Below are 26076 nucleotides of genomic sequence, written 5' to 3' on the forward strand. Positions count from 1 at the left end.
ACCATTGGTTTTGGAAATGCCTTTGAAGCTTGTTGCTTCAAACTGCCGCACTTTACGGCTTATCCAATTTTTTCAAATTTATTTAGATGTAACAGAACTTTTGGATTGTGTAAGAATTTAGGGACTGTTTGTAATACGTAGAAATTTAATTTGAAACTTCTTTTTTGGATGGTTATGTAACTATTGGACTATGTAAGTTTGGATTGATTGTGTAAGACTTTGGATTATTTGTAAGATTTGCATAATTTAAATTTAAGCTCTCTTTTTTGGATAATTTTGTGGATATTTTGGATTATTTGGAATTTGGACTTAATTATGCGACTTAGACTATGAAAATTTGGGTTAAAACGTGTAACCTTTTGTATTATGCATTGGCCCTTTTTTTTGAATTATTTGTAACACTTGGGTTGAAAAATTAAATATGCAATTAATCCCTTTTAAAAAAACATTCTAAGCTTTATTCCAATATCTTATTTGTGTTAGTTATTTAAAATGCTTAAACCCTAACTCAAATTAAAAATGGATTGGGCCGTGATAGAATACCAATTGTTATTAGCTTAAATGAGCAACATAAAATGTGCACCATAAACAATAAAAATAATTCCAAAATAGGCTTTAACACATTGTCCATATTCTTTTCCAACAATCCACCTTAGCTTAGAACAAATGCATGTTTAAAAATGCAATTTGAATTTAGATATTTATGAAGGATTGAAACTTTGGCCTAAACATGTGGAAATGAGCTTAAACAAGTGATCATAGAAAATATCCATGACTCTTAATACTTACTAATAATCAAATGGATTTTGGATTAGTAATATAAAAAGATTCAAACCACACTTTGCAATATTAATCATGGACATGTTTATGTGAATGGACCCTTTTTTAAAACCAAAAGCTCTCATGGATAAACCAACATGGGCCTTGTTAACCAAAATGTATGTACTATCCCATGCTTCATTCAATGGCCATAATAGACAAATGCAACTGGTGTCTTCTTAAGGATCTTAATAGATGAAAATATCACTAAAAATTTGTTGTCACTAAGGGCTGAGAAACCCTAAGATAAAGCTTATGTCTTAAGATAAAATACATGCCTTATAACATTGGGTAGTGAACGTTGGTTGAAGACTTTTCCTTACCCGGACAAAATTGGGGTATGACACATGGGTAATCATGAAAATGAATCCGCTGGGGGAGAAAAAGGGTTGCTTTTTGCCGGGTATTGGGCAAGAAGTAACGAATTGCAAACTAAGAAGAATATTACCAGTTACTGGCTAATTAACTCTTAGAGGACCCAAAGCATCTATCTAGGTAAGATCTAGAAAGAAACGGTCAATCAAGACTCAACCCAATGAGGATATAACTCAAGGGGAGTGATTCCTTCCAGATAGTCAACTAGGGAGGAAGCTGAAACAAAAATCATCCACGAGGAAACAACTCAGTGGGGTTTTGTGGAATTAAGGGATATTTCAATAATTAAATTAAATTGTAGGAACATATGAGTATTTTAGAGTGGTGAAGAAAAATAGAATTAATTAATTTAATAGAAATAATTAGATAATTGAGTATCTAGAGAGAATTAGTGGATTAGGGGATTAAAAATAAAATAGTTATTTTAGAGTTTTAATTATTAAATAAGTGTTGAAATTATTAATTGATTAAATAATGAAATATTAGATAATTTTAATCATTTAGTAATAATTGAAATAATTTAGTTATTGGGATTAATTATTTAATTATAATAGTAATAATATTTTATCGTTAAAAATATATTAACCTTATTACCTAAAGGTGTATGTAACAATGAAAGTCAAAAAGTTAATTGGGACTTGAGGGCCGAGCGAATGACAAATGAAAAAGTTAGAAATAATTATAATAATTATAATGAGTATTTTTATTAAATAATTATTTAAAATAAAATGTTTAATTAATAAAAGTGTTACTTTTCTTTTTGATAAAATAAAGAAAGGTTATAATTACATAATTATTTAATTGTGACAATTTAGTAATAATAACAAAAATATTTAATTGTATTATTTTGAAATAATTATTTAATTGAGATTAAAATAATATTACAGCATATAATAATTTAAGTGTTGTTACAGTTAAGGAACACAATAATTATTGGGATTTTTATTATTATCAATATATAATAATTAACAATTATTAGGAATATAATTCCAACCTTAGAATTAATATGGGGAGAAACGCAGAATTTTTCAAGATTTGTGAAAGCTGCAATTATCATGTAAGCGGGGAGATTATTTACTGTATGGTGGGTTTAGTCACAGGATGATGAGGAAACCCTGTCCTCTCATCACCTATGATTTTTTTTCATGTGATCTGTGATTTATCATATATCAAATCAATATACAATTCTGTCTTGTTTGATACTATGGGATTTGATCAAACCCCTTATGAGCAATGGTATGTTTTTCCTTGTGATTGTATGCATATGTGAATAATTCTATGAATTTGTTATTTTTGGAATCGATCGCTTCTAACGATTTGTGAGCAAAATGGAATAAATCTGTGAATGGGAATTTTCCCATTTGGTCAGTTTTTAATCGATCGATGGTTCAATTTGCTTTCAAAATGGGATAATCCCATTTGGTCTTAACCCCGATTTTGACGAAAAAACGAATTTTGATGACTTGGTTTAAACCCTATAAATTAACGATGAAATTATTATAATATAATCTTTAATCAGTGTTTTATAATTTCACAGATGTTGATGTAGTTATATCGATACTGTAAAACTTTTTTTCATAAAGTTCAAAAAACAGTGTTTTTCTCAAAATGTCAAATAAGTCTATTTTTTCCCAGATGACTTATTTTTCCAGAGTATACTTAGAGTATGAAGTCTTTTTTTTATTTAAAATAAAAATAAAATTTTAGTCTTCCAAACATTAAATGTTTATTTATTATATAATTTTTATATCTTAAAAATTATATTCTAATATCTCTAAATAATAATAATAATAATAATAATAATAATAATAAAACATTTTTAAAAAGAATAATTATAAGTTATACCTTTTCCCCCCAAATTAAAATGTTTCTAAATCCACCACTAGCAGCGGTGGATTGGGCGGCGACAACGGATCGACGGCGGCGGAGCAGGTGTTGGCGGACCGGCGGCGACTCAGGGGCAATTTGGTCATTTTATCACTTTTGCCATTTTTGAATTCGGAGACCATCCGGTTGATTATTTTAAAAGTTCAAATTGTGATAAAATAGCCCTAAAGTAATTAAATATACCTTTTATAAAATATTATAAAAATATTAGTATATTTAACTCACTTTTAGGAATATAATTAATTAAATAATTTTGGGTGTAGGAAATGTGAATATATTGTTTAATAAACATAATTTTAGGTGATTTGAATTTGGGTGGCCCTTATTGAATAATTTTTGGTTCGCGAATGGAATCTATTTTGGTGATATCCTTTGGAATATTTTTGGTGTTTATGAGTATTATTATACATAGTTTTTGTGAATTATGATGTTTGTCCATGAAATACATATTCTTGATTCATATTACCATGCATTCATGTATTTCATAGTTTAGGTGGGAGTTTGGTCCATTTTGATGGCCTCAGATCCATTGGTGGGGATCGTGGGTCTTGATGGAAAATATCATGGACGAGTCTCAGATCCATTGGTGGGGATCGTTGGTCTAGGTGAGAAGGATCAATGACTAGTGGAATAGAATCACTAATATTCCTCTGATTCCACAATATATTTTTGGTACAACATGCATATAGGTAGGGGTGTGCAAAAAAAATGGTTCTTCATAACCAAATTGGTATCCAAATTGTTCCACATTTAAAAAACCAAACCAAATACTAAAATAAAAATTTGGATATCCATTTTATTATCCAAATATAAACCGTTATCCATTATAAAAATTTTGTTTTGTTATTGGGTATTCAAATTTTACTATGCGTTAAAGTTTTATGTTTGTCTGTTTTCATATTTTATCACATTATAAATCAACTTTATATTTTAAAATCTTTTTAATTTCATAAAAAAATTATTTTAAAAATAAAATTCAGATTTTTTTTTCTTTTCATGAAAAAAATATTATATTCGGAATTTTTATTTTAAAAAAATTATATTTGATATTTTTTTTCAAATAAAATACTTTCTTCTAAATAAAAAAATATTTTTTATCAAAAATATTTTGTATTTTTTTCAGTAAAAAAATTATTTTTTAAAAAAAGTTTAGATTTTTTTATATAATTTTTTAATTTTTAAAAAGGTTATTTTTTCAAATTTTCAGAATAAAAAAAACTTTTATTTTCAAAAAAAATAATAATAATTTTTTATAATTTCATAATAGAAATTATTTTTTATTTTCATAATTTTTTTATTTTTGATTTCCATTTTTTTAAAATAATTTTTTTTAGTTTTTTTCATTTTCAAAATATAATTTTATTATTTTCAATTTTTTTATATATTTTTTTTTCTGAATATTTGTTTTTTTTAGAAGATGAAACAAAAGAGAATTATATATATATATATATATATATATATATATATATATATATATATATATATATAGAGAGAGAGAGAGAGAGAGAGAGAGAGAGAGAGATTATGTAATTACTCAATTTTGATTTTCAGATTGAAATTTAAAAAAAAAATTACAATTTCTTATCATTTCTTCTTCGCCAACGGATAGTTATTGATTTCAAGAATGATTGAATAGTGTTAAGAAGTTGTTGGAATGAAAACTAACTTTAAGGGAAAATTAATTTTAAAATTGATCCAAACAAAAACTAATTTTTTTAGTACAAACCGGTTATTAACCAAATCGATCCAAACAAAAACCGTTTTTAAAAATATAAACCGGTTTTATCGAAGTGGTTTTAAAAACCAAACTGATCAATATATTTGGTTCAATTTGGTTTGGATTTTGAACCATGCACACCCCTACATATAGGTGATGGAGTTGATGGATCATAGCATTGCATTTTATTGTGATGTGCGTTTGTGATTGTATTTGATTGATATATACTATTTATGTATGATTGTTGTGTTTCTTTAATGTCATTTTGTTGCTACAAATTTCACAGTTATTAAATGTAAATGTATTCTCACCCCTTTTCTCTTTGTTTGATGTTGTCTTTACGACTTGGGCACATGTGATCAACATGAGTGATATGATCGTGAGTACTGCGAGACGGCATGATGCCTCTCAGCATTTCACTATATTATTTTCCATTTAGTCAAACAAAATGATATGAATTATAACACTAGGGTTTGGGGAGGTTCTGTTTCCTTATGTATTAGATTTTATTACTCTTATGGATTTTATTGTTTGAGATGTTTTATTCAGACCATTACATGTTTATCTTTACTTCTACTGTATTTTTTAATAAGTACATGTTGCTTATTGAGTTTTTATGATGAAGTAACATCCTAGAAATTAGTTTCTTTTATAAATAAATTATTTTGGGGTTTAGGGTGTTACATAGTGGTATCAGAGAAGGTCTGTCCATCCGGCCAGGTTTTTGTAATGTTGTTTGTTTCCTAGTATGCGATATGTGTGTGAAACACTGTCGATACTTGCTTGTTTCCTTTGATGCTTTTTAGCAGGAGCGGAATTGAAATAAGTGGGGGAGAAGCTTATGTTTCGCTTCTTTGCTGCAAGCATGAAAAATTGGTTTAGTAAGGTGTTGATTGCAAGAGTTCAGGTGATATTGAAGTTGTGGGGTTTTTCCGAAACCGAAGTGGATGTGTATTCGAGATTCCTTCCTACCGGTCAAGTTGAGATGTCCTTGAGGGAGAACAGTCAGGTATTGTTGATGTTTTGCTTCTCAGAGAATGGAGAACAAATGTGACGTCTAGTGAAGTACCGGTGGTGTTGGATTTCTGATATTTTTCCTGAATATATCTGCGACTTGCCTCCATAGTGTGAATCTGAGTTCGACGGAGGTGAAAGGTTGTCTATTATGCTAAGCAAGTGGGTGAGTCTATGAAAGAGGGTCCAGAAGTGTTTATGATGTTGTTTTTTTAGACAGGTGGAAATACTGTAATTAGTGATCTACCTATAGTGTCTCATGTAAATTTAGTGGTGGCAGAACCTTCTAAAGTAGATGAAGTGCTACAGTGGGAAGCTCTTAAGTCAGTTACTAATGATCAGAAGTTTCCTTCGACTGGATGGTTATTACCGAAGATTTATCAAGGATTTTTCGAAGTTATCTCTAACTTTGACTCATTCGACTCGAAAGGGTCAAGCTTTTGTTTGGGAAATCCAGTGCGATGGGAGTTTTTGAGAACTGAAGAAAAGGTTGACGATAGTGCTAGTTCTAATTTTACCAGATGCGGAAGAACCTTTTGTGGTGTATTGTGATGCGTCCAAGATGGGTCTAGGTGGTTTACTTATGCAGGATGGCAAGGTAGTAGCTTATTTTTCATGAGAACAAAAGGTCATGAGAAGAATTGTCATACCCATGAGTTAGAGTTAGCAGTTGTGGTGTTGTGCTAAAGGTGTGAAAGCACTACTTGTATGGTCCGAGGTTTGAGGTGTTCAACAACTATAAGAGCTTTAAATACTTGTTTGATCGAAAGGAGCTTGAGAGAATGGTTTTAAAGGAAAGTCACAAGAGCAGTTTAAGTATTCCTCATAAGGCTACTACAATGTACCAAGATCTTAAGAAGACGTTTTGGATGGCCAGGATGAAGAGAGACATTACGTAGTTTGTTTACGCTTGTTTAACTTGTCAAAAGTCGAAGATTGAGTATCAGAAATAGTCTAGACTGAGAGGACTGTTCCTTCTTTGGAGGGCGTGTGTCTTAGAGCAAGGAGGAAGCGTGGTGTGTGAGATAGAAAGTCAGATAATAAAGTTTCTCTTAATTTGTGTGTGTCGAGCGATTTTCGAGGGCGAAAATCTTTTTAAGTGGGGGAGAGTTATACAACCCTGATTTTTAGATTATTAATTTTAATCTAATTATTTGAGTGTTTATATGTGTACTGCTTCAATTATTTGACTATTTGAGTTATAATAGGTTTTTGTAGAATTAAGGGATATTTCAATAATTTAATTAAATTGTAGGAATATAAGAGTATTTTAGAATGGTGAAGAAAAATAGAATTAATTAATGTAATAGAAATAATTAGATAATTGAGTATCTAGAGAGAATTAGTGGATTAGGGGAATTAAAAATAAAATAGTTATTTTAGAGTTTTAATTATTAAATAATTGAGAATTAGAATTTTATGAAATAAATAAGTGTTGGAATTATTAATTGATTAAATAATGAAATATTAGATAATTTTAATCATTTAGTAATAATTGAAATAATTTAATTAATGGGATTAATTATTTAATTATAATAGTAATAATATTTTATCGTTAAAAATATATTAATCTTATTACTTAAGGATGTATGTAACAATGAGGGTGAAAAGGTTAATTGGGACTTGAGGGTTGAACGCATGACAACTGAAAAAGTTAGAAATAATTATAATAGATATAATGAGTATTTTTATTAAATAATTATTTAAAATAAAATATTTAAATTAATAAAAGTGTTACTTTTCTTTTTGATAAAATAAATAAATGTTATAATTAAATAATATTTAATTGTGACATTTTAGTAAAAATAACAAAAATATTTAATTATATTATTTTGAAATAATTATTTAATTGAGATTAAAATAATATTATAGTATTTCACCATTATGAGAGAATGTTTAAGTAGGAAGTGAAATGTTCGAAAGTTTAAGTATTGTTACCGTTAGGGAACACAATGAGATTTTTATTATTATCAATATATAATAATTAACAATTATTAGGAATATAATTCCAACCTTAGAATTAACACGAGGCGAAACGCAAAACTTTTCGAGATTTGTGAAAGCTGCAATTATCAGGTAAGAGGGAAGATTATTTACTGTATGGCGGGTTTAGTAGCAGGATGATGAGGGTACACTTGTCATCTCATCACCTATGATTTTTTTCATGTGATATGTGATCTTTATTGTATCAAATCAATATACAATTTTGTGTGTTTGATCCTATGGGGTTTAGTCAAACCCCTTATGAGTCATTGTATGTTTTTCCTTGTGATTGTATGCATATGTGAATAAATTTGTGAATTTGGTATTTTTGGAATCGATAGCTTCTAACGATCTGTGAGCAAATGGAATAAATCTTTGAATGAGAATTTTCCCATTTGGTCACTTTTTAATCGATCGATGAATCGATATGTGTCCAAAATGGGATAATCCCATTTGGTAGTAACCCTGATTTTGACGATGAAATGTGGCATAGAGAATTTTTATGATTCGGGTTTAAACCCTATAAATAAACGATGAAATTATTATAATATAATTTTTAATTAGTGTTTTATAACTTCACAGATGTTGATGTAGTTATATCGATACTGTAAAACTATTTCTCATAAAGTCAGAAAATAGTATTTTTCTCAAAATGTCAAATAAGTCTATTTTTTTCCTAAATGACTTATTTTTCCACGAACCGGATATACTTAGAGTATGGATTCTTTTTTTATTTAAAAAAAGAAAAATTTAATCTTCCAAATATTAAAGGTTTATTTATTATATAATTTTTATATCTTAAAAATTATATTCTAATATCTCTAAAAAATAATTATTATTATTATTATAATATTAAAATATTTAAAAAAAGACTAATTCTAAGTTATACTTTTTCCCCCAAATTAAAATGTTTCTAAATCCACCACTGACGGCGGTGGATCGGGCGGCGATGACGGTTCAAGCGACGGACCGACGGCGACTCAGGGGCATTTTGGTCATTTTTTCGCTTTTTCCATTTTTGAGTTCGAAGACCATTCAGTTGATTATTTTAAAAGTTTAAATTGTGATAAAATAGCTCTAAAATAATTAAATATACCTTTTATAAAATATTATAAAAATATTAGTATATTTAACTCACTTTTAGGAATATAAATAATTAAATAATTATGGGTGTAGGAAACGTGAATATATTGTTTAATAAACATAATTTTAGGTGCTTTGAATTTGGGTGACCCTTATTGAATAATTTATGGTTCACGAATAGGACCTATTTTGGTGATATCCTTTGGGATACTTTTGGTGTTTGTGAGTATTATTATACATAGTTTTTGTGAATTATGATGTTTGTCCATGAAATGCATATTCGTGATTCATTTTACCATGCATTCATGTATTTTAGAGTTTAGGTGGGACTTCGGTCCATTTTGGTGGCCTCATATCCAATGGTGGGGATTGTGGGTCTTGGTCGAAAAGACCAGGGGTAAGTCCCAAATCCATTGATGAGGATCGTTGGTCTAGGTGTGAAGGACCAGGGACTAGTGTAATAAAATCAGTAACATTCCTCTGATTCCATAATATACTTTTGGTACGACATGCATATAGGTGACAGAGTTGGTGGATCATAGCATTGCATTTTATTGTGATGGGTGTTTGTGATTGTATTTTATTGATATATACCATTTATGTATTATTGTTGTGTTTCTTTAATGTCATTTTGTTGCTAAAAATTTCAACGTTATTACATTTAAATGTATTCTCACCCCTTTTCTCTTTGTTTGATGTTGTCTATACGACTTGGGCACATGTGATCAACAGGTCTGATAGGATCGTGATTACTGCGAGACGGTAGGATGCCTCTTAGCGTTTTACTATATTATTTTCCATTTAGTCAAATAAAATGCTATGAACTGTAATCAGATTGCTTTTGGTTCAGATCAGATTAGACAAGCAGGCTATTGATTACTAGATGAGATGATCAGAGCCATTGAAGGTTTCTCTGCTTATGGTATGGATGCTAAGGACTTGTACTTATTTCCTAATATGGTGTTTCCTCCTAAGTTCAAAGCAACAGACCTACCGAAATACAAGGGTTTAAGTTGTCCAAGAAATCATGTCATCATGTATTATAGGAAGATGGCATCCTACATCGATAATGACGAGCTTTTCATCCATTACTTCTAAGACAACTTATCTGGGGCATCCTTAGATTGGTATACGGGTCTGGAATGCAGTAAAATCAGATCTTAGAAGGACTTGTCTGAAGCCTTTCTCAAGCAATACAAGTATAACCTGTACATGGCTCCCACCAGATTACAGCTGCAAAATCAAGCCTGCAAGATCAATGAGACATTCAAAGAATATGCTTAGAGATGTCGTGAGATGGCTTCTAGAGTTAGACTTGCGATGGCAGATGTTGAATTAGTTGATATCTTCATGAGAACTCTCTAAGGTTTGTACTATGAGAATATGGTTGGTAGCTCTTCGTCCAACTTTTCCGACATAGTAACCATTGGAGAACGTATTAAGAATAGGATGAAAACAGGAAAGATCGGCAATGTTGATAGTCATACAGTGGCCAATAAATATCAGGGTTTTGTTAAGAAGAAAGAGGCGGAGGAAAGTGTTGTGATAGCAAATGTCTGCCATCAGGTTCAAGCAGATATGGCTCCTACGATATACTACCCTTATCTGTACATTATCGCTACTCAATATCAACAACCTACATACCAACCTTAGTATAAGCAGCCTCCATAAGCTTCAGCTTCTCAGAATCAGCGACCTCTGTAGGATAACTGAAACCAGAGTCAAGGTCAGGGCAGACATTATGATAAGAAGCGTCCTCAATGTGATTAGATCCTTGTATCATAGCCTCAGTTGCTACCGTATCTTGTTCAGCAAGGGGCAATTGCGCCAAAGTAAATACCTCCAGTTGTTTACCCCTATAGCCTGAAGTATAATCCTAATGCTTCTTGTGCATTTCATGCCGGCTATATAGGGCACTCAGCTGAAGATTGTGGGTTGTTCAAGACCAGAGTACAAGAGTTGATTGATCAGAAGGTCTTGTCATTCTCTAAGGAAAGACCCAGTGTCGTAACCAACTCGTTGCCAGATCAATGTGGACAAAGTTGTTAATGCAGTTAGTGGTGAAGATTGCTCAGATTCAGTTGGCTCTTCAGAGGAGTATCAAGGCTAGCAATATCATACTGATTCAATCATGTCTCATTTGTAGCCTTTTCTTGTTTATTATATGTTGTTTACTTGTAAAACTTGTCTGGTTTTCAGATGATAATAATAATGAAATAAACGTGCATGTTTTGCTTAAATCCATTCGTGTTCACTCATATTTTATTTTATCAATATCATATTATTGTTCAAAAAAAATCAAAAGAGAATGATGCAATTAAAATGCGCAAGATCGTTGCTTGTATGCTTTTGACTAAGACCGTGCTGATGATGTAAGGCATTGTTCAAATCCCTAAACACCGAAATATAAGGAAGATAATCCCTAGTCAATCCCTTTGGGCCTTGAAGTAGGAATTTCTTTCTTTATACATAAAACCCTCATGTTTAACCAGGGTCAGGGTAGTCTTCAGTTAGTTTAACCTTGCGTTCAAAATTCAAAAGGAGAATATCTCGCCAAGTGATCAATCATATCATATCCCTCTTAAGAGGATGAAATCACAAATTAAAATCCTTACCCACAAAAGGAGTAAGATAGTCACGACCCATGTAATAAATCCAGAAAGCAAAAATGTCACAGGATTTGCTCCAATCCAAAAGAGAAGATGAGATAAATAAATAAAAAATCATAAGCAAATGAAAAGCCCGCTAGGTCAAAAGCTTGAAAACAAGATTGACTTAGGAAAAAGTTAGGGCATCCCGGTGAGCTGCAGACCCAAAGGATTAGGCCAGGAAAAGATAAGGGAAAGCAAAACAACAAGAGGATCAATATCAAAGTCCTCAGCAAAAGAAAATCTATGTGGCTGAAACAAAAGCAGAAGGTGAGTGTCTGTCATTCCAAACTCTCATAGGTTCCATAACCATCATTGCTGATATTCCAAATCCTTTTCTGAAAGATGGACACTTGTTTTAGGCTAACTGAACGTAGGAATGGAGAACACCATGAAGAACGGGTGGGTTAGAATAGGTTTTGAGCCTTATATCATTTCTTTCTGAAACCATAAACCAGACCATGTTACAACCCTTAAAAGACCTAACTGAAGCATGATTTATTTTGAAATCATACTATGGTAAGGTCGTGTCAAGCTGACTCCTAAAGATTTGCTTGTCATATGTACTGATACTGATATGGCATTTTAATCAGTGATTCGTTCAATTGATGTCATAAACTTAGTGAACATACTTGAGTTTCAAAACTTGCATGAGCATGACATTACAATTATCATTTTCAAAATGAGCATATTACATATGAATAGTCACTTGACATCAAGGAAGATTACATAATGGGAAGTTTGAACATTTCTTATCGTATCCCATAGCTCAGATCTCTTCAAGAGTCATCTAATCTATGGCAACTACGTCGAGACTCTACAAATCTCTCTGAATCAGCCAGACAGAGGCAAGTTACTTCAAGACTCATATTGGGGCAGGCCATCCCAAGAGCATGAGAAGTTAATCACTCTCAGAATGGTTAATCAAGAGAATACAGTTTCAAGACACTGGGGCAAGCCAGTTTGAGATACTTAGATGAGGAGACTACTTCATAACTAGTAACACATAGTATATTGGGGCAGAGCCATGCTACGCAGGTACAAGCTCTCTTCATGTTTCAAATATAATCCAGAGGTGCGACAACAATTGTTCAACTTGAAGTAGGTGTCGGAGAATCACGTCTACATGACCATTATCCTAGCCCAAAATTCTCACCTCCCTTTATGTGAGCATCTGGATTAACCTTTTCATAAATTGTCATCATGTATTAATCATGTCGCTTCACTCATGCATATCATTCATCTAGCATAGCACGAAACAGTGTATGCAACTCATTAGAATCAAAGCCCAATATTTTATTGGCACCCTCAAATCCTAAACTTGCCTGGTACCTTTTAAAACCAGCTTGTTTGACACTCTCTCCGAAAATCCAACTTGCGTGGCATCTTTTAAAGCCCAATTTGATTGGTACCTTTCTTCCAACCATCATGGTTGTTGAATCCTTTTCCAACATTTAGGGTTTATGATCCTTTTTCCAACTTTCATGGTCATTAAATCTTTTTCCAACCTTTAGGGTTGATGATCTTTTGTTTCCAACCTCTAGGGTTGATGAATCTTTTTCCAACCTTCGTGGTCGGTAAACCTTTTTTCAATCTCCAGGATCGATAAATATTTTTTCAACCTCTAGGCTGGATGATCCTTTGTTCCCAACCTCTAGGGTTGATGAATCTTTTTCCAATCTTCGTGGTTGTTGAATCTTTGTCCAGCCTTCGTGGTTGATGCACCTTTTTTCAACCTACATGGTTAATAGACTTTTCCTCAACCTCCAGGGTCGATAACATTTCTTCTTTTTCAAATCTCAGTGGTTGACTTTGTTTCCAGTTGTTGAACTGATGATTCATTTTTGAAACCCCTTGTTTGCAAGGGTATTCCGGAACTTTAGTGTTTAAGCTTATGGGCTCCCTGTTCTTATATTAGAAAGTAGGACACATGGCCTCGTGTTCCATAAAATAACAAAGCATACAATATATCATGCATATCATTACCTGCATCTGCCAATAATATCCCCATAATACATCAAAAAATCCCAACAGATGAACCTGTAAAAGTCAAATTCTCCCCACTATGACCATTCACAACAGACAAATTTTCAGATACTTCGGTATTTAATACACTTATACCTCGGATATCCAAAAAGCTCTCGCAATTCGACCATTCAGGTTTAAGTAGATTAAATAGGGGCAGCTGTAGTACCCCAAAATTTCCCCTCCCCTTTTCATATTTCACTCAACCTTGGACTTGAAATTCATCTGCATTCATTCATGTGCATCATGCATTCATTCTCACAAGCATCACAGATGCAAAGCTTATGGTTAATTAAAACTAGGGTTTTGTTTGAGGATTCGAGAATTGCTTATCACATGGCATGCAAACCCCATGACATTCATTTATGTATTCAAAATCCTAGTTCTTGACTTTGGGTATTCATTTTTCCTTGAGTGGTTATGAAACCCCAATTTCATGAGCCAATTGTCTTGATTAGCTTAAAGAGCATTATTGCTTGGATCATGTGGCTTGCAACCCTAATTTCTTGGTTTATGGCATTAAGGATTCTTTGATTGCTTGTCTAATCATCCTTGTCGATATTGCTTGACATTTGTGATCCATTTATTTGCATAATGGTGTATGTTTGACATTTGTGGATAATGACTTATCTATTGATCTTGAGAAACCATAATTCATGCATTGAACTACTTGGTCCCTATGGTTTGATTCACCACTTAGATTCAGTTTAATACTCAGTTTTTGGTCCACTTGATAGTCAGCATTGTTGCAATCACGTCTTTCATGGCTCCATTCAACCCATGACCTTTTGGTAGTGTACATACAAGTTTATTTGTTTATAATACATAACTTAAAGGTGTGGTTCAAACTTGAAGTTTTGGAGGGAAAGTTATATTTTTGAAATGTAAAAGCATTTTTGCATTAAAGTAAATAAGTTCTCATTACATTCAAGTTTCATTTTACATTGTCCATTATGAATAGTTACAAAATTGGAGATTTTGGCAAAGTTGACTTTTTAGTCATTTATTGACTTTTTGGTCAACAGTTGACCAAAGTCAACCACCTAATTCTAAAAATCCTAAAAACCCTAATCTTTTCATCATGATCCATCATCCCATATCCTTCCAAGCTTCCCAAGGCTCCATTTGCTTGTTTTCTTGGTGAATCCCACTCCTTATGGCATGCTTTGAACACTTTATGTATGGGAGATTTGGCCTTTCCACTATTTTTTGCGTGTATGCCCCTGCAAAATAGGAGTTTCACATGAGCACATAACCAAAACTAAAAGCAAGCATGTTCATTCTAGCAAGCATACACAATATTCAGCTCACTACCAAACATTCCAAAAGCATTCATACTCATAACATAACAATTTTATAGAGGTCCATCTCCTAGTTTGTGAACAACATTCAGAACTTAATCACTAACCAAACATTCAGAACTTAATCGCTAACCAAACATCCATAGCAACTAACTTAATAAAGGCTAACAATTAACAACAATAACATGACGTATAACATGACAAATGCTTTAATTACTAACATACACTTTATTTTTAACAGAACTTATAACCTAACACCTTTCGCTAACAGTCTATAATGGAAAATAGCAGCAACAAACTGAAGCTTATAACAGAAAACTCCAAATCAATTTAACCTGCTAACATGTACAAACTCTTAACACACCAAACCTGCAAAAATAACTTCATTCCACGAGGCCCTGTTAAACATGTATTCCAAGCAACTTGAATATTGGATAAATGCATAGCAGAACTTATCACGCATACACCTGCAGATTTCCTTTTAATAGGGCATGGACAAAAACTTCACAACTATCGTACACCCTGCACATTTGCTAAAAGAACTCATAACCCTGAAAATTTTGAAGTCCACCATAACCAACAGCCGCGTAACAGTTACAAAAAAATAAAGCCAAATTAAGTTACACATTCACTCAAGTCATATTCAATTAGATTCAAACCCATATTGAAACTAAATCCAAATTCAACTTAATGCATTTCCATTTCATTTGAATTTACATTTCCAACTAACATTTCAATTTGCTATCTAATTTATTTCATTCTAAAAAAATATATCACATTTCGATTCATTTCAGACTAAATTTATAATGAATTTCAAGATAATTTCATTTCAGTTTTCAGCTAAATTTTTAACTAACTAATTACAGAAATCCTGCATTTCTAATTAGAGTTCATTTCATGTAAATTTCCATTGAATTTCTAACAAACTTTTGGTTCTATTTAAGCACAGCTGCACTGTGACTTGAGGAGGATTTTTTCATTCTGCATCTCAGTACTCCTCATACTGCATCAATTGTTCTTCCTGCAATTTCTTTGCTTCGACACGAACTCACCATTCTGACACCAAAAATTCACCGCAACCTTCTTCTTCATTCTCCACCAAGTTTTCTTCATTCTGCAATCAATTTTCTCCACTTTGTAACCTGAGAACTTCATTCTGCAATCTGCAACACAAGCTCCCTCAAATACACAACGCAGCGAGCAATATCACGAATCAACAACTTTTTTTCCATTCCTACGATCTACATAAGAGAAGTACGAAGAAGAAAAAGTGTTCAGAACAAAGAAGAGCAGAGGAAAAATAGAATGATTTCGATACATGAAAGCATAGCATCAGAGCTCCATCATTAAGTGTTCTTAAAATCCAATCCAGTAAGAATTCTTCTTCTTGATTCGATTATCAATTCATATGTGGTGTTTCACCATTCCACGCGCGAGATGCGAAGTTTCATAGATTTTGTTTTGATGTTGAATCTTGCAATTCGGAGTTGATGAAGACGACGATGAATTCGACCTAATGATGAAGCCACATGGTGAATCTGAGTCTGTTTTCTACTCATATGTTTTTGCACGAAGAAAAAGACACACTTGGAAACACGGTGAAATTTGGATCCACGTACACGACGACTCCGATCAAACGATGCTCCAAGACGCGGGGATGCGAACGCGACGTAAGTCTTGGATGGAGGCATGACGCCGAGAAGGTGAAGAGCTATGTGAAAATGCAGTGATGAATGCCATGAAGGCGCCGCTATGAGATTTTTGGTGGTGTTTGTTTTTTTCGCCTTTGAATATTCCTCCTAGATTAGCTGTCCTGCTTAGTTGAACCTGGAATTTGGTTTGGGCCTTAGGCCTAAACAGATTGATTCTTGGCAAATCCAAGCGCTATTCACACCCCCGTTCATGCACATACCCTTCCTGATTCTTGGAAAATCCAAGCGCTATTCACACACCCCGTTCACGAAGGAGAGTAATCCTGGGCTTAAGCCCCAAGCCCAATAGAATTCACTTCTGCCAAACACCATCCATACTTGGACCTGCACCCGTAGTCCTTTCTTAATTATGCCATTTAATCTTCTTTTTAGGAGGTTAATTAGGGATCTTTTTATAGATTAGAGTATGATTAGAGATTAATTAGAATTGTTAGATTTTGGAATTAGTTGTTAAGATTAGATTAATTAGATTTAAATCTTGATTAATTTAATGAGGTTAATATATTTTTAGAATTCTAGTTAGAAACTAACTAGGAAATTAGTCTTTTTAGGAAACTAGAATTAATTAGATTTGTTAGATTTAATTGATTTTAATCTTTGCATGATTAGAAATTTAATTCAATATTTCTCTAATTAATCAATTTTTGGTATATTGACCATTTTGCCCTTAAGGCTTAAAATCTTGATTTTTAATGCATGCTCCTTTAGTTTAGGGTCTTAATTAGAATGATCTAAATCTATCTACTTGATTAATTCAATAGGGATTATTATTGTATATAGTTCAACTATTATTTTAACCCCATTGATTAGTGTTGACCAAAGGTCGCTTTGGTCAACCAAATCTTTTGTAATTGTGTTGTAATTCCCTAAGTCTATTTAAGTGATCAAAAAACCCTTTATAATTTGATAGGGCAAACACCTTAAGGTTCAATACCTTAAGGTTCAAATAAGAGATCAAGACTACAAGTCAACATCGTCAAACATAGCTAGCAAAGTGGACTACCTCCCAAAGCACAACAAAGGTATCAACACTTGACAAGTGTGATTCGAATTCTAAGCCATAAGCCTTAAGTAATGTGGAATGATGAGCCAGAGTTTCTCCTACCCTTGTCTAGAATGACTTTGCGTACGAGGCGTAGGCCCTAGCTATTCAAAGCATCTGCCCTCATTCATAGACTTTAGCACGATTCGTATCAAACAATTGCCAAGTCTTCTCAATACAACAAACAACATGGCATCATCAAGATCAATAATCAGAAGCCTCTAACAACACTTATCAATCATGATAAGGGTTACACGAGGCTTAAGTAATGAGGAATGATGAGACAGAGTTTCTCCTACCCTTGTCTAGAGTGACTTTGTGTACGGGTCGTTGGCCCTAGATATTCAAAGCATTCACCCTCATTCATAGAGTTTAGTGCAATTTAAATCATATAATTGACAAGTCCTCTTCAAGCAAGCACCGATCATTCAACACTTCAACCAGTGGAGCACCAATGCACTTCAATCATTTATTCCTCAATGGATCATCAATCATACTCTCCTTGATATTCAGATACCACTTGTGATCAAGTATTTAAATCCTAATTAATCAACCCAATCATTTATAAGCCTTACTAGACCTTTTGTGTTCAGGCCCACTCTATTCAATCATTGTTTGCCTTATCAGTCCTCTTGTGCTTTGGCAAACCCTTAAAAATTATTTTGTCTTATAAGACTTCTCATGCTTAAACAAACCTCGGAATCACTGTTTTCCCTATCAGACCTCTTGTGCTTTGGAAAACCCCACAATCTTTGTTTGTCTTATAAGATCTTTTATGCTTAGACAAACCCCTTATCTCTTTGCCTTGTAAACCCTCTCGCGTGTTGGCAAATTATCTCATATTCATTGTTCGTCTTATAAGACCTCTCGTGCTTAGACGAATCTCTTGCCTTATAAATTCTCTCGTGTATAGGACAATCATATCTCATTTGTCCCTGTGGGTGATTACCATCATTGGTTAGTACCACATTCCTGCTTGTTAAGCAACCTACCTTGTCTCTTGGTAATCAATCTATCTTCCTTTGTTTCAGTCTTAGTGGTCCGAACTACGAATGCTCTAACTTTCTCATTGCACAATGAGAATACGTAGGCACAAGGATGCGAATCTTTGGCGAGCATATTTCTTATTATTCCTTCTGCCTTAGGTACTTTTCTATTCATCTCCATGATGCGTTCACATATTACCTTCATTCACTCCATGTGATATACCTATTATCTTTGAGCCAAATACACTACCTCTCTGAGCTCCATCTTGTGTCACCTTGTGAACCAAGAGTTCTTTGGCTCATACCTAAACACTTAATTCTCTTTGTTTTACGCTATACCATATAGTGACAGACACTTCCGGCTAGTCCACATATTGGTCAACGCCAGTTTTATTCTTGGGTTCAAATTTCATCCTTTTTTGGAGTTCAAATCATATAATCCTTTAGTTTATACCATACCTTTATCACAACTTCGTTTCACATCCCACCATTAGTTCTATGAACTATGGAGCTCTGAATTCCTTATTGCACTTTGAGGATACGTAGGCATGAGGGCCCCAATTCTCACCAAGCACTCTATCTATTCTTTTTTTCTTTTTTCTTATTCTTTCGTGAGTAATCTTTAGATAGAACACTCATTCGAGCAAAAACAATCAAAACAGTTCCCATGGAGTACCATGGATGTTAGGGTGCTAATACATTCCCCTTGCATAACCGACTTCCTTACCCAACATATCTATTTCCCCCAGATTTTATCGATGTTTTCCCTTTCCTTCGGGAATAAATAAAGTCCGATGACGACTCTGTTGTACGTTGAACGTGCAATGCGTTCGGGTATATTTCCGCTAACTTCAAATATTCCGTAAATAGACTATTTTAAATTACTTGTTTATTATTTACTTCTTAGACTTATATTTAAATTTTTAATGACTTTGTGATCTTTGATTTATATGATAGTCAAATTGTGATGATCGTGTACTTTTTAATTTGTATGACAAAACTAAATTTTATAAAACTCTTATTTGTTGAGTTATATGATTGTTGAGGTTTATAATTGCAACATTTATGACTACAATATAGGTACTCCAAATATTATTATCTAGCTAGTAAAAGTATATTTTTGTAAAATTATTTAAATTCTATTAAGGGGAATGTTTGGAACTCGACTTCTAGCCAGGGTGTGGTTGGAGAATCTCTTCCAAACACACACCTTTTTACTTCGGTATATATTTTATGGATATTTTCTTTTTTACAAACCTCGTTTGCATCGTTAATCACCTCCATAAACTTATTTATGGATAATCACATTTTTCATTGCATTCATTATTCTGAAGATATTTTCGGATCCACCCATTTTGCTATGTTATTAAAATTCTTGAAAATTACTTATATACACCCTCATTTTTCTTTGTTATTCATATTTCAGATCTTATTTATGTAAACACCCATTTTTCTTTGTTATTCACATTTAGGAAACTTTTTTTCAGATACATCCCTTAAACTTAACAAAATAATTATATATATAATTTTAAACAACATATCAAATTTAATATTGTATATAATTAAAAGAAAACATTTTACGAAATAGAATTGAACACACACAAACAATTATACAAGTTAAAACACATCAAAATCAATGAAATCAAATAAATTTATCAAATTTTTCGCATTATATTTTTTCTATTTGATTCCCTTTCAATATCATTCAATTTGTCAAGCTCATCCATCCTATCGAAAAAGAAAACTCTCAACCATATGCTTCTTCTTTGGGATGGTCTATCCATTCTCCAGATGTTTGTGGTTGAGGAAATTCTGATTTCAAGTAAACCTGCACAGAGTGCATCTTATTTGAAATTCATCATATACAAATAACTCAGTCAACTAAATATTTTTGGAGAGCAACTTTGTAAAGGGGAACATTTTTTTGAAAAACCATGCGTTCTCAACTCAACTAAACCTCGGTCATATGTACTTTTAACAAGATGACCGATTTTAGGAAATCGCATATATAAACTTTCCTTGAGGTGATGAGACCTTAATTTTATCATGAATGAGACCATTTGAAAACTATTGATTTATCTTTTTTTTCCATATAGCTAAAGTAATCTTCCTTATAAGAAGTTAACTTTTTAATATTATGACAGACAATTGGGTGTTCTCCTTGTTCTTACCAATTAAAGTTAAAACAACTTGAAATCCATGTTGGGTTTGGACTCCCTTTCTATGTGGAGAAATACCCAAATATAATTAGCCCATTTGTCTCACTTATTTAAGATGATATGATCAATTTAGGATTGAGAGAGATAGAGAGAAAAAAAGAATTTAAAAGAGAGAAAAAAGGAGAGAAACTCATTCTCGTTTTTTTACAAGATGTCTCACTAAATCGACGATACCCAATTCGTTAACCATGAAATCGTGCTCAAAATTTGAAGGGCAGGTTTGTAACACATGTATATAACTTTTGACCGTTCAGAATTTCAAAAAACAATCGAGGTAAAAGTTATCTACTTCACACTGAAGTTGTAGATTTGGAAAAAATTTCACCTTTTCTATTTCTTATTTGTAAGATAGTTTGCTTTGTGATTTGCGGTTGTTAGCACTAGTTTGTGAATCACTTGAAGACTCTCGTGTATCTGTAATTGATTATAGTGGAGTTATTTATTTGGTATGGACGAATCGTGGTTTTTACTCTCATATTGAGGGGTTTTTAACGTTAAAAACATCAGCGTTCTTTTGTGTCTTTATTTGTTCGAGTAGTCGTCTTATATATGTTGTTGATCCTCAAGGTTCCTACAAGTCTATAGAATTTTATATCCGCTATATATTGGTCTATTATTGTGTCTTAATTTCTCATCAATCCGTAGTTTACATCACCAGAAACATCTATAATTTTGTCAATTTATGTGTCTAAAACATACATCTTCTCAATAAAGGATGACAATTTACTAATGCGAGCATCCTCACTAACAATTATTTTTGCTTTGAACGAATAAAGTTAGTGGATATATGTTCATAGAATGATGGTGACCACTTACTTGAATTATCATTAGGAGTTGGTTAGACCTTCTTTGATTATTCTTAATTTTTATTGATTTGGTGTCATATCAGTGGTTTTTTTGATAGACTATCTTACACATTTGCTCAATGATGGGAAACTTCATATTATAATCAGTTTTCGTAAATATTTTTTAAATCCCTTCTCATTCTATTCTAATACATATTTAATTTATCATCTTTGGTCACACTATCATCACTAAACCGAAGTTTTTTTCAATAGATATATTTAGCTCATCCATCATATAGATTTATCGAGCTTCATCTTCTTGATAGTTACAAAAACACACAGAAGACCATATATATTTTTTAAAATATACAACCACCGATATATAGTTCAATTTTCTCGACCCACACATCTTCATCATAAATAAAATACAATTCATCACAAAAAATATTACCATCCAACTTAAAATACAAAGTCTTGTTTGTTCTTGAATTCCAACACCTACGTTGTATTGCCTCCCAGTTATATCTAACTCAACTAGTTAATATTCATTCATATAGTTAAACTGAACGTTTTGTTTTAAGTTGGAAACCAATTGAATGATATACATCTTAAATTGACTCTGCTGTATCCGTTACTTTGCCTTGCCGTCTGATTTTTCAAAGGTTTGATTAACTTTATTTTTTTAGTATTGATCCCTCATCCGTTAGTTTAATGGAATGTGATTTGAATAGAGATGAAAAAAATCCTTTGATGTAAAAAGAGGCTTCTAGTATGAAAATCCATATGACATTGGTTGAAAAAGGAAATGTAAATAAATGTATATATTAGCAAATATAAAGACAAGAGTATACATATATAGGTAGCACACAACATATAAATAAAATAATAATAATAATAATAATAATAATAATAATAATAATAATAATAATAATAATAATAATAATAATAATAATAATAATAATAATAATAATAATAATAATAATAATAATAATAATATAATAATAATAATAATATAATAATAATAATAATAATAATATAATAATAATAATAATAATAATAATAATAATAATAATAATAATAATAATAATAATAATAATAATAATATAATAATAATAATAATATAATAATAATAATATAATAATAATAATAATAATAATAATAATAATAATAATAATAAGAATAATAATAATAATAATATAATAATAATAATAATAATAATAATAATAATAATAATAATAATAATATAATAATAATAATAATAATAATAATAATAATAATAATAATAATAATAATAATAATAATAATAATAATATAATAATAATAATAATAATAATAATAATAATAATAATAATAATAATAATAATAATAATAATAATAATAATAATAATAATAATAATAATAATAATAATAATAATAATATAATAATAATAATAATAATAATAATATAATAATAATATAATAATAATAATAATAATAATAATAATAATATAATAATAATAATAATAATAATAATAATAATAATAATAATAATAATAATAATAATAATAATAATAATAATATAATAATAATAATAATAATAATAATAATAATAATAATAATAATAATAATAAATAATAATAATAATAATAAAATAATAATAATAATAATAATAATAATAATAATAATAATATATAATAATAATAATATATAATAATAATAATAATAATAATAATAATAATAATAATAATAATAATAATAATAATAATAATATAATAATAATAATAATAATAATAATAATAATAATAATAATAATAATAATAATAATAATAATAATAATAATAATAATAATAATAATAATAATAATAATAATAATAATAATAATAATAATAATAATAATAATAATAATAATAATAATAATAATAATATAATAATAATAATAATAATAATAATAATAATAATAATAATAATCACATGCTAGTGTTTGCATGAATAAAACTTAGTATCTGCTGAACGGAGCTTGCTATATCTTCTGCCGTGAACCTTGTATCACTAGCCAGCTACACACACATTACAAAAATAAATAATATGATTAAATTTATAAATATAATTAATTTGTAAATCTAATTATCTAATTAATAAATATACCTTGACATTGAATGAATAAAGAACGGTTTGTTCAACAGTGGTGATGTTTGTATGAAGGATAATAAGCTGCATATCTTCAAGGGCAGCAATGGTCTTGATCAACTGTCCAGGCCGCCTTCTTGAAAGGATTTTAATCATTGCATCAAATCCTAAAACTTTCACTTCTACATCAGCCAAACATGACTTACTCTCTGCAGTTTCTTCTTCAAGTCCACTTTCCATCTCAACTATCTTCATCTGCTCATTTGGTAAAGGAGCTTGTTGAAAAAATGGAGCTTGTTGTTGTGTTGAATCCCCAACTTGTTTTGATTGTGCTTCTCCAACTAGTCTTCTTCTCTTTTGTGATTCTAGACACTGAAGAAGTTGTTCCAATTCTCGCACAAACTCTATAGCTCCACCAATTATAGATGCTTGATCACCCTATATTGTTAAATAAATTATCCTTACACTTAAATTTTGAGGTATGAGTGCAATTTAGAGCAATGGCTATGTAAAGTTTTAGAAAAATCATTGTATGAAATAAATCTTACATACCCTTTGAACGTATGAACCAGGCATGAGGGATCTGAGGACACGAAGATGCTCATTCATTTGCTTCCTTCGATTCCTTTCAACAGCAATATGAGTCATGCGTTGACTCTCAACTTCTTCACTTGTCTTAACAGTTCTCGGTCTCTTCCTCTTCTTGCTGTTCTCTTGCACTAGTGCACAATTCCTCTCTTGCACAAGCTGCACCGAGTTGTTCTCATCAGAAACCCGAGTTTCTTCTTGATCTCTTAAATTATCCAACACTTTGAACCTATCTCCATTTTCTCCTACCCCATCTTGATTCAACATCAAGTTTTGGTCTTCCATCTTGTTGTTTAAGACAGGAAACTTGAGAAAATAAACCGGGTCATTGTCGATCTCGGACTCTTGGCGGTTTAAGGCTAATTTAGGTCCAAAATCTGCGAACTGCATCACATCTGCAAAACTCATTTTATCAAAAGAGTTGTTTGTTGTACCATAAAAGCCTCCTGAGTTTTGTGTTTGAGGCAGGTAATTATCCACCATTCCGCTATTGTTTTCACCGGAAGTTTCGCCCACACGATATTTCGTGAGCTGCTGGTATTGTTGATCAAGGGAGTAGTCAAGTGTGTTGAAACACGGTGGCATGGGTGGTGCCTGTAGCGATTCAAAATTGGAGCAAAACAACATGGGGATATATGAGGTTACGGTGTATAGGATGAAATGAAAAGAGATAACATATATGTATATATATAAAAGGCAGGGTAGTTAGAGAGAGAATATGTTTGTACCGAATAGTTATTATCTTTCTCCATTATGAACAAGTTGACTTTAATGGAAAGAAACCCTAAAACAAGCTCAGTTGATGCCCCACCAGAGTTTCTTGAGGGCCCTCCACCTGAGCACAGGATATAATTCACATATGTTAAAGATATATATAAAACATGTAAATATAATAAGAAACCTGTTTGGAAGCAGACAAAGATGAAAGAAAGTCAAGTGTAGAAGAAGTAGAAGAGAATCATGAAACCCTACAATAGTAGACCGTAGTAAGAAGATGACAATGGAAATGGGTGTTTTTATCGAAGGTGATGATTTTTATATAGTGTGTGTGGGAGCTGGGTTTGAGATGGTGGTCACAGAAAATGACACCGAGAGAGCCTAAAGATGATTGATTAAATCTCCACCTCACACTTTTATTTATTTTTGTCACAGGCTACCAACGCTCTTCTTCTTACTTTACTGCCTTCTTTCATGAATCATGTGTTTTACGCTCAACATTTTTACGCACTAATTTATTTCTTATATCTGAACCTTTCAATTTTCCTTTTTCAATTAAACTCACATTCAACTTCTAACATATTATCTTCTTTTTTTTTTTTACATATTCCTTTCGTATTTGTTTTTGTTTCAAAATGTTCAAGAGTCTCATTTTGTATGCATAATAATGCATTAATAATACAATTCATAATATATATTGTAAATCACAAATAATTAAATAGAAAAATAAATTTATATTTTAAAAACAATTTAAGTATTAATAAATTATGAGTCTTCTTCAACTTTTTATCAAATCTTGAGATTTTTCAATTTATTAATAAACTTTACAAATCCTGAGACTTTTCAATTTATTGACAAATTTTGAATCTTCTAAGTTTTAAATTTAAAAATTCATGGGTTTTCTTAAACATTTTCATAATTAAATAAAACTACCATGATAATTTTTTAAAAAACTTATTTGATTAGAAATACAGAGACCATTTTATTTCCATTAAAGATGTTGATGATATTCTATCATTTTTAAATTTATTTTAAATTTATGGAAATTCAATTTGAGAAAACCTAATTG

General features: G+C 31.1%; 1 protein-coding gene and 1 long non-coding RNA gene across 6 annotated transcripts; both read right to left on the bottom strand.

Annotated features, from left to right (window-relative positions):
- Window positions 1-14434: 14434 nt before the first annotated feature.
- Window positions 14435-16898, bottom strand: LOC127118990 (uncharacterized). Of its 3 annotated transcripts, none has more exons than XR_007802519.1 (3): window positions 16171-16662; window positions 15222-16093; window positions 14435-14774 (listed from the first exon to the last, which is right to left on the bottom strand). It is a non-coding gene; the product is annotated as an uncharacterized LOC127118990 (long non-coding RNA). The 3 variants fall into 3 exon arrangements; XR_007802518.1 differs by having other exon boundaries at window positions 15222-16015; window positions 16171-16661; XR_007802517.1 differs by having other exon boundaries at window positions 15222-16898.
- Window positions 16899-23542: 6644 nt separating this feature from the next.
- Window positions 23543-25366, bottom strand: LOC127118991 (transcription factor FAMA). 3 transcript variants are annotated; one of them, XM_051049205.1, is made up of 5 exons: window positions 25263-25366; window positions 25019-25125; window positions 24255-24884; window positions 23721-24140; window positions 23543-23632 (listed from the first exon to the last, which is right to left on the bottom strand). In XM_051049205.1, the coding sequence occupies exons 2-5, from the start codon at window positions 25040-25042 to the stop codon at window positions 23543-23545; spliced, it is 1164 nt and encodes a 387-aa protein (XP_050905162.1). In that variant the 5' UTR covers window positions 25043-25125; window positions 25263-25366. The 3 variants fall into 3 exon arrangements, with proteins under 3 accessions (XP_050905162.1, XP_050905163.1, XP_050905161.1); XM_051049206.1 differs by having other exon boundaries at window positions 25192-25307; XM_051049204.1 differs by having other exon boundaries at window positions 25019-25302.
- Between the last annotated feature and the right edge of the window lie 710 nt (window positions 25367-26076).

Source organism: Lathyrus oleraceus, chromosome 2, assembly GCF_024323335.1.
Source record: "Lathyrus oleraceus cultivar Zhongwan6 chromosome 2, CAAS_Psat_ZW6_1.0, whole genome shotgun sequence".
NCBI lineage: Eukaryota > Viridiplantae > Streptophyta > Magnoliopsida > Fabales > Fabaceae > Lathyrus > Lathyrus oleraceus.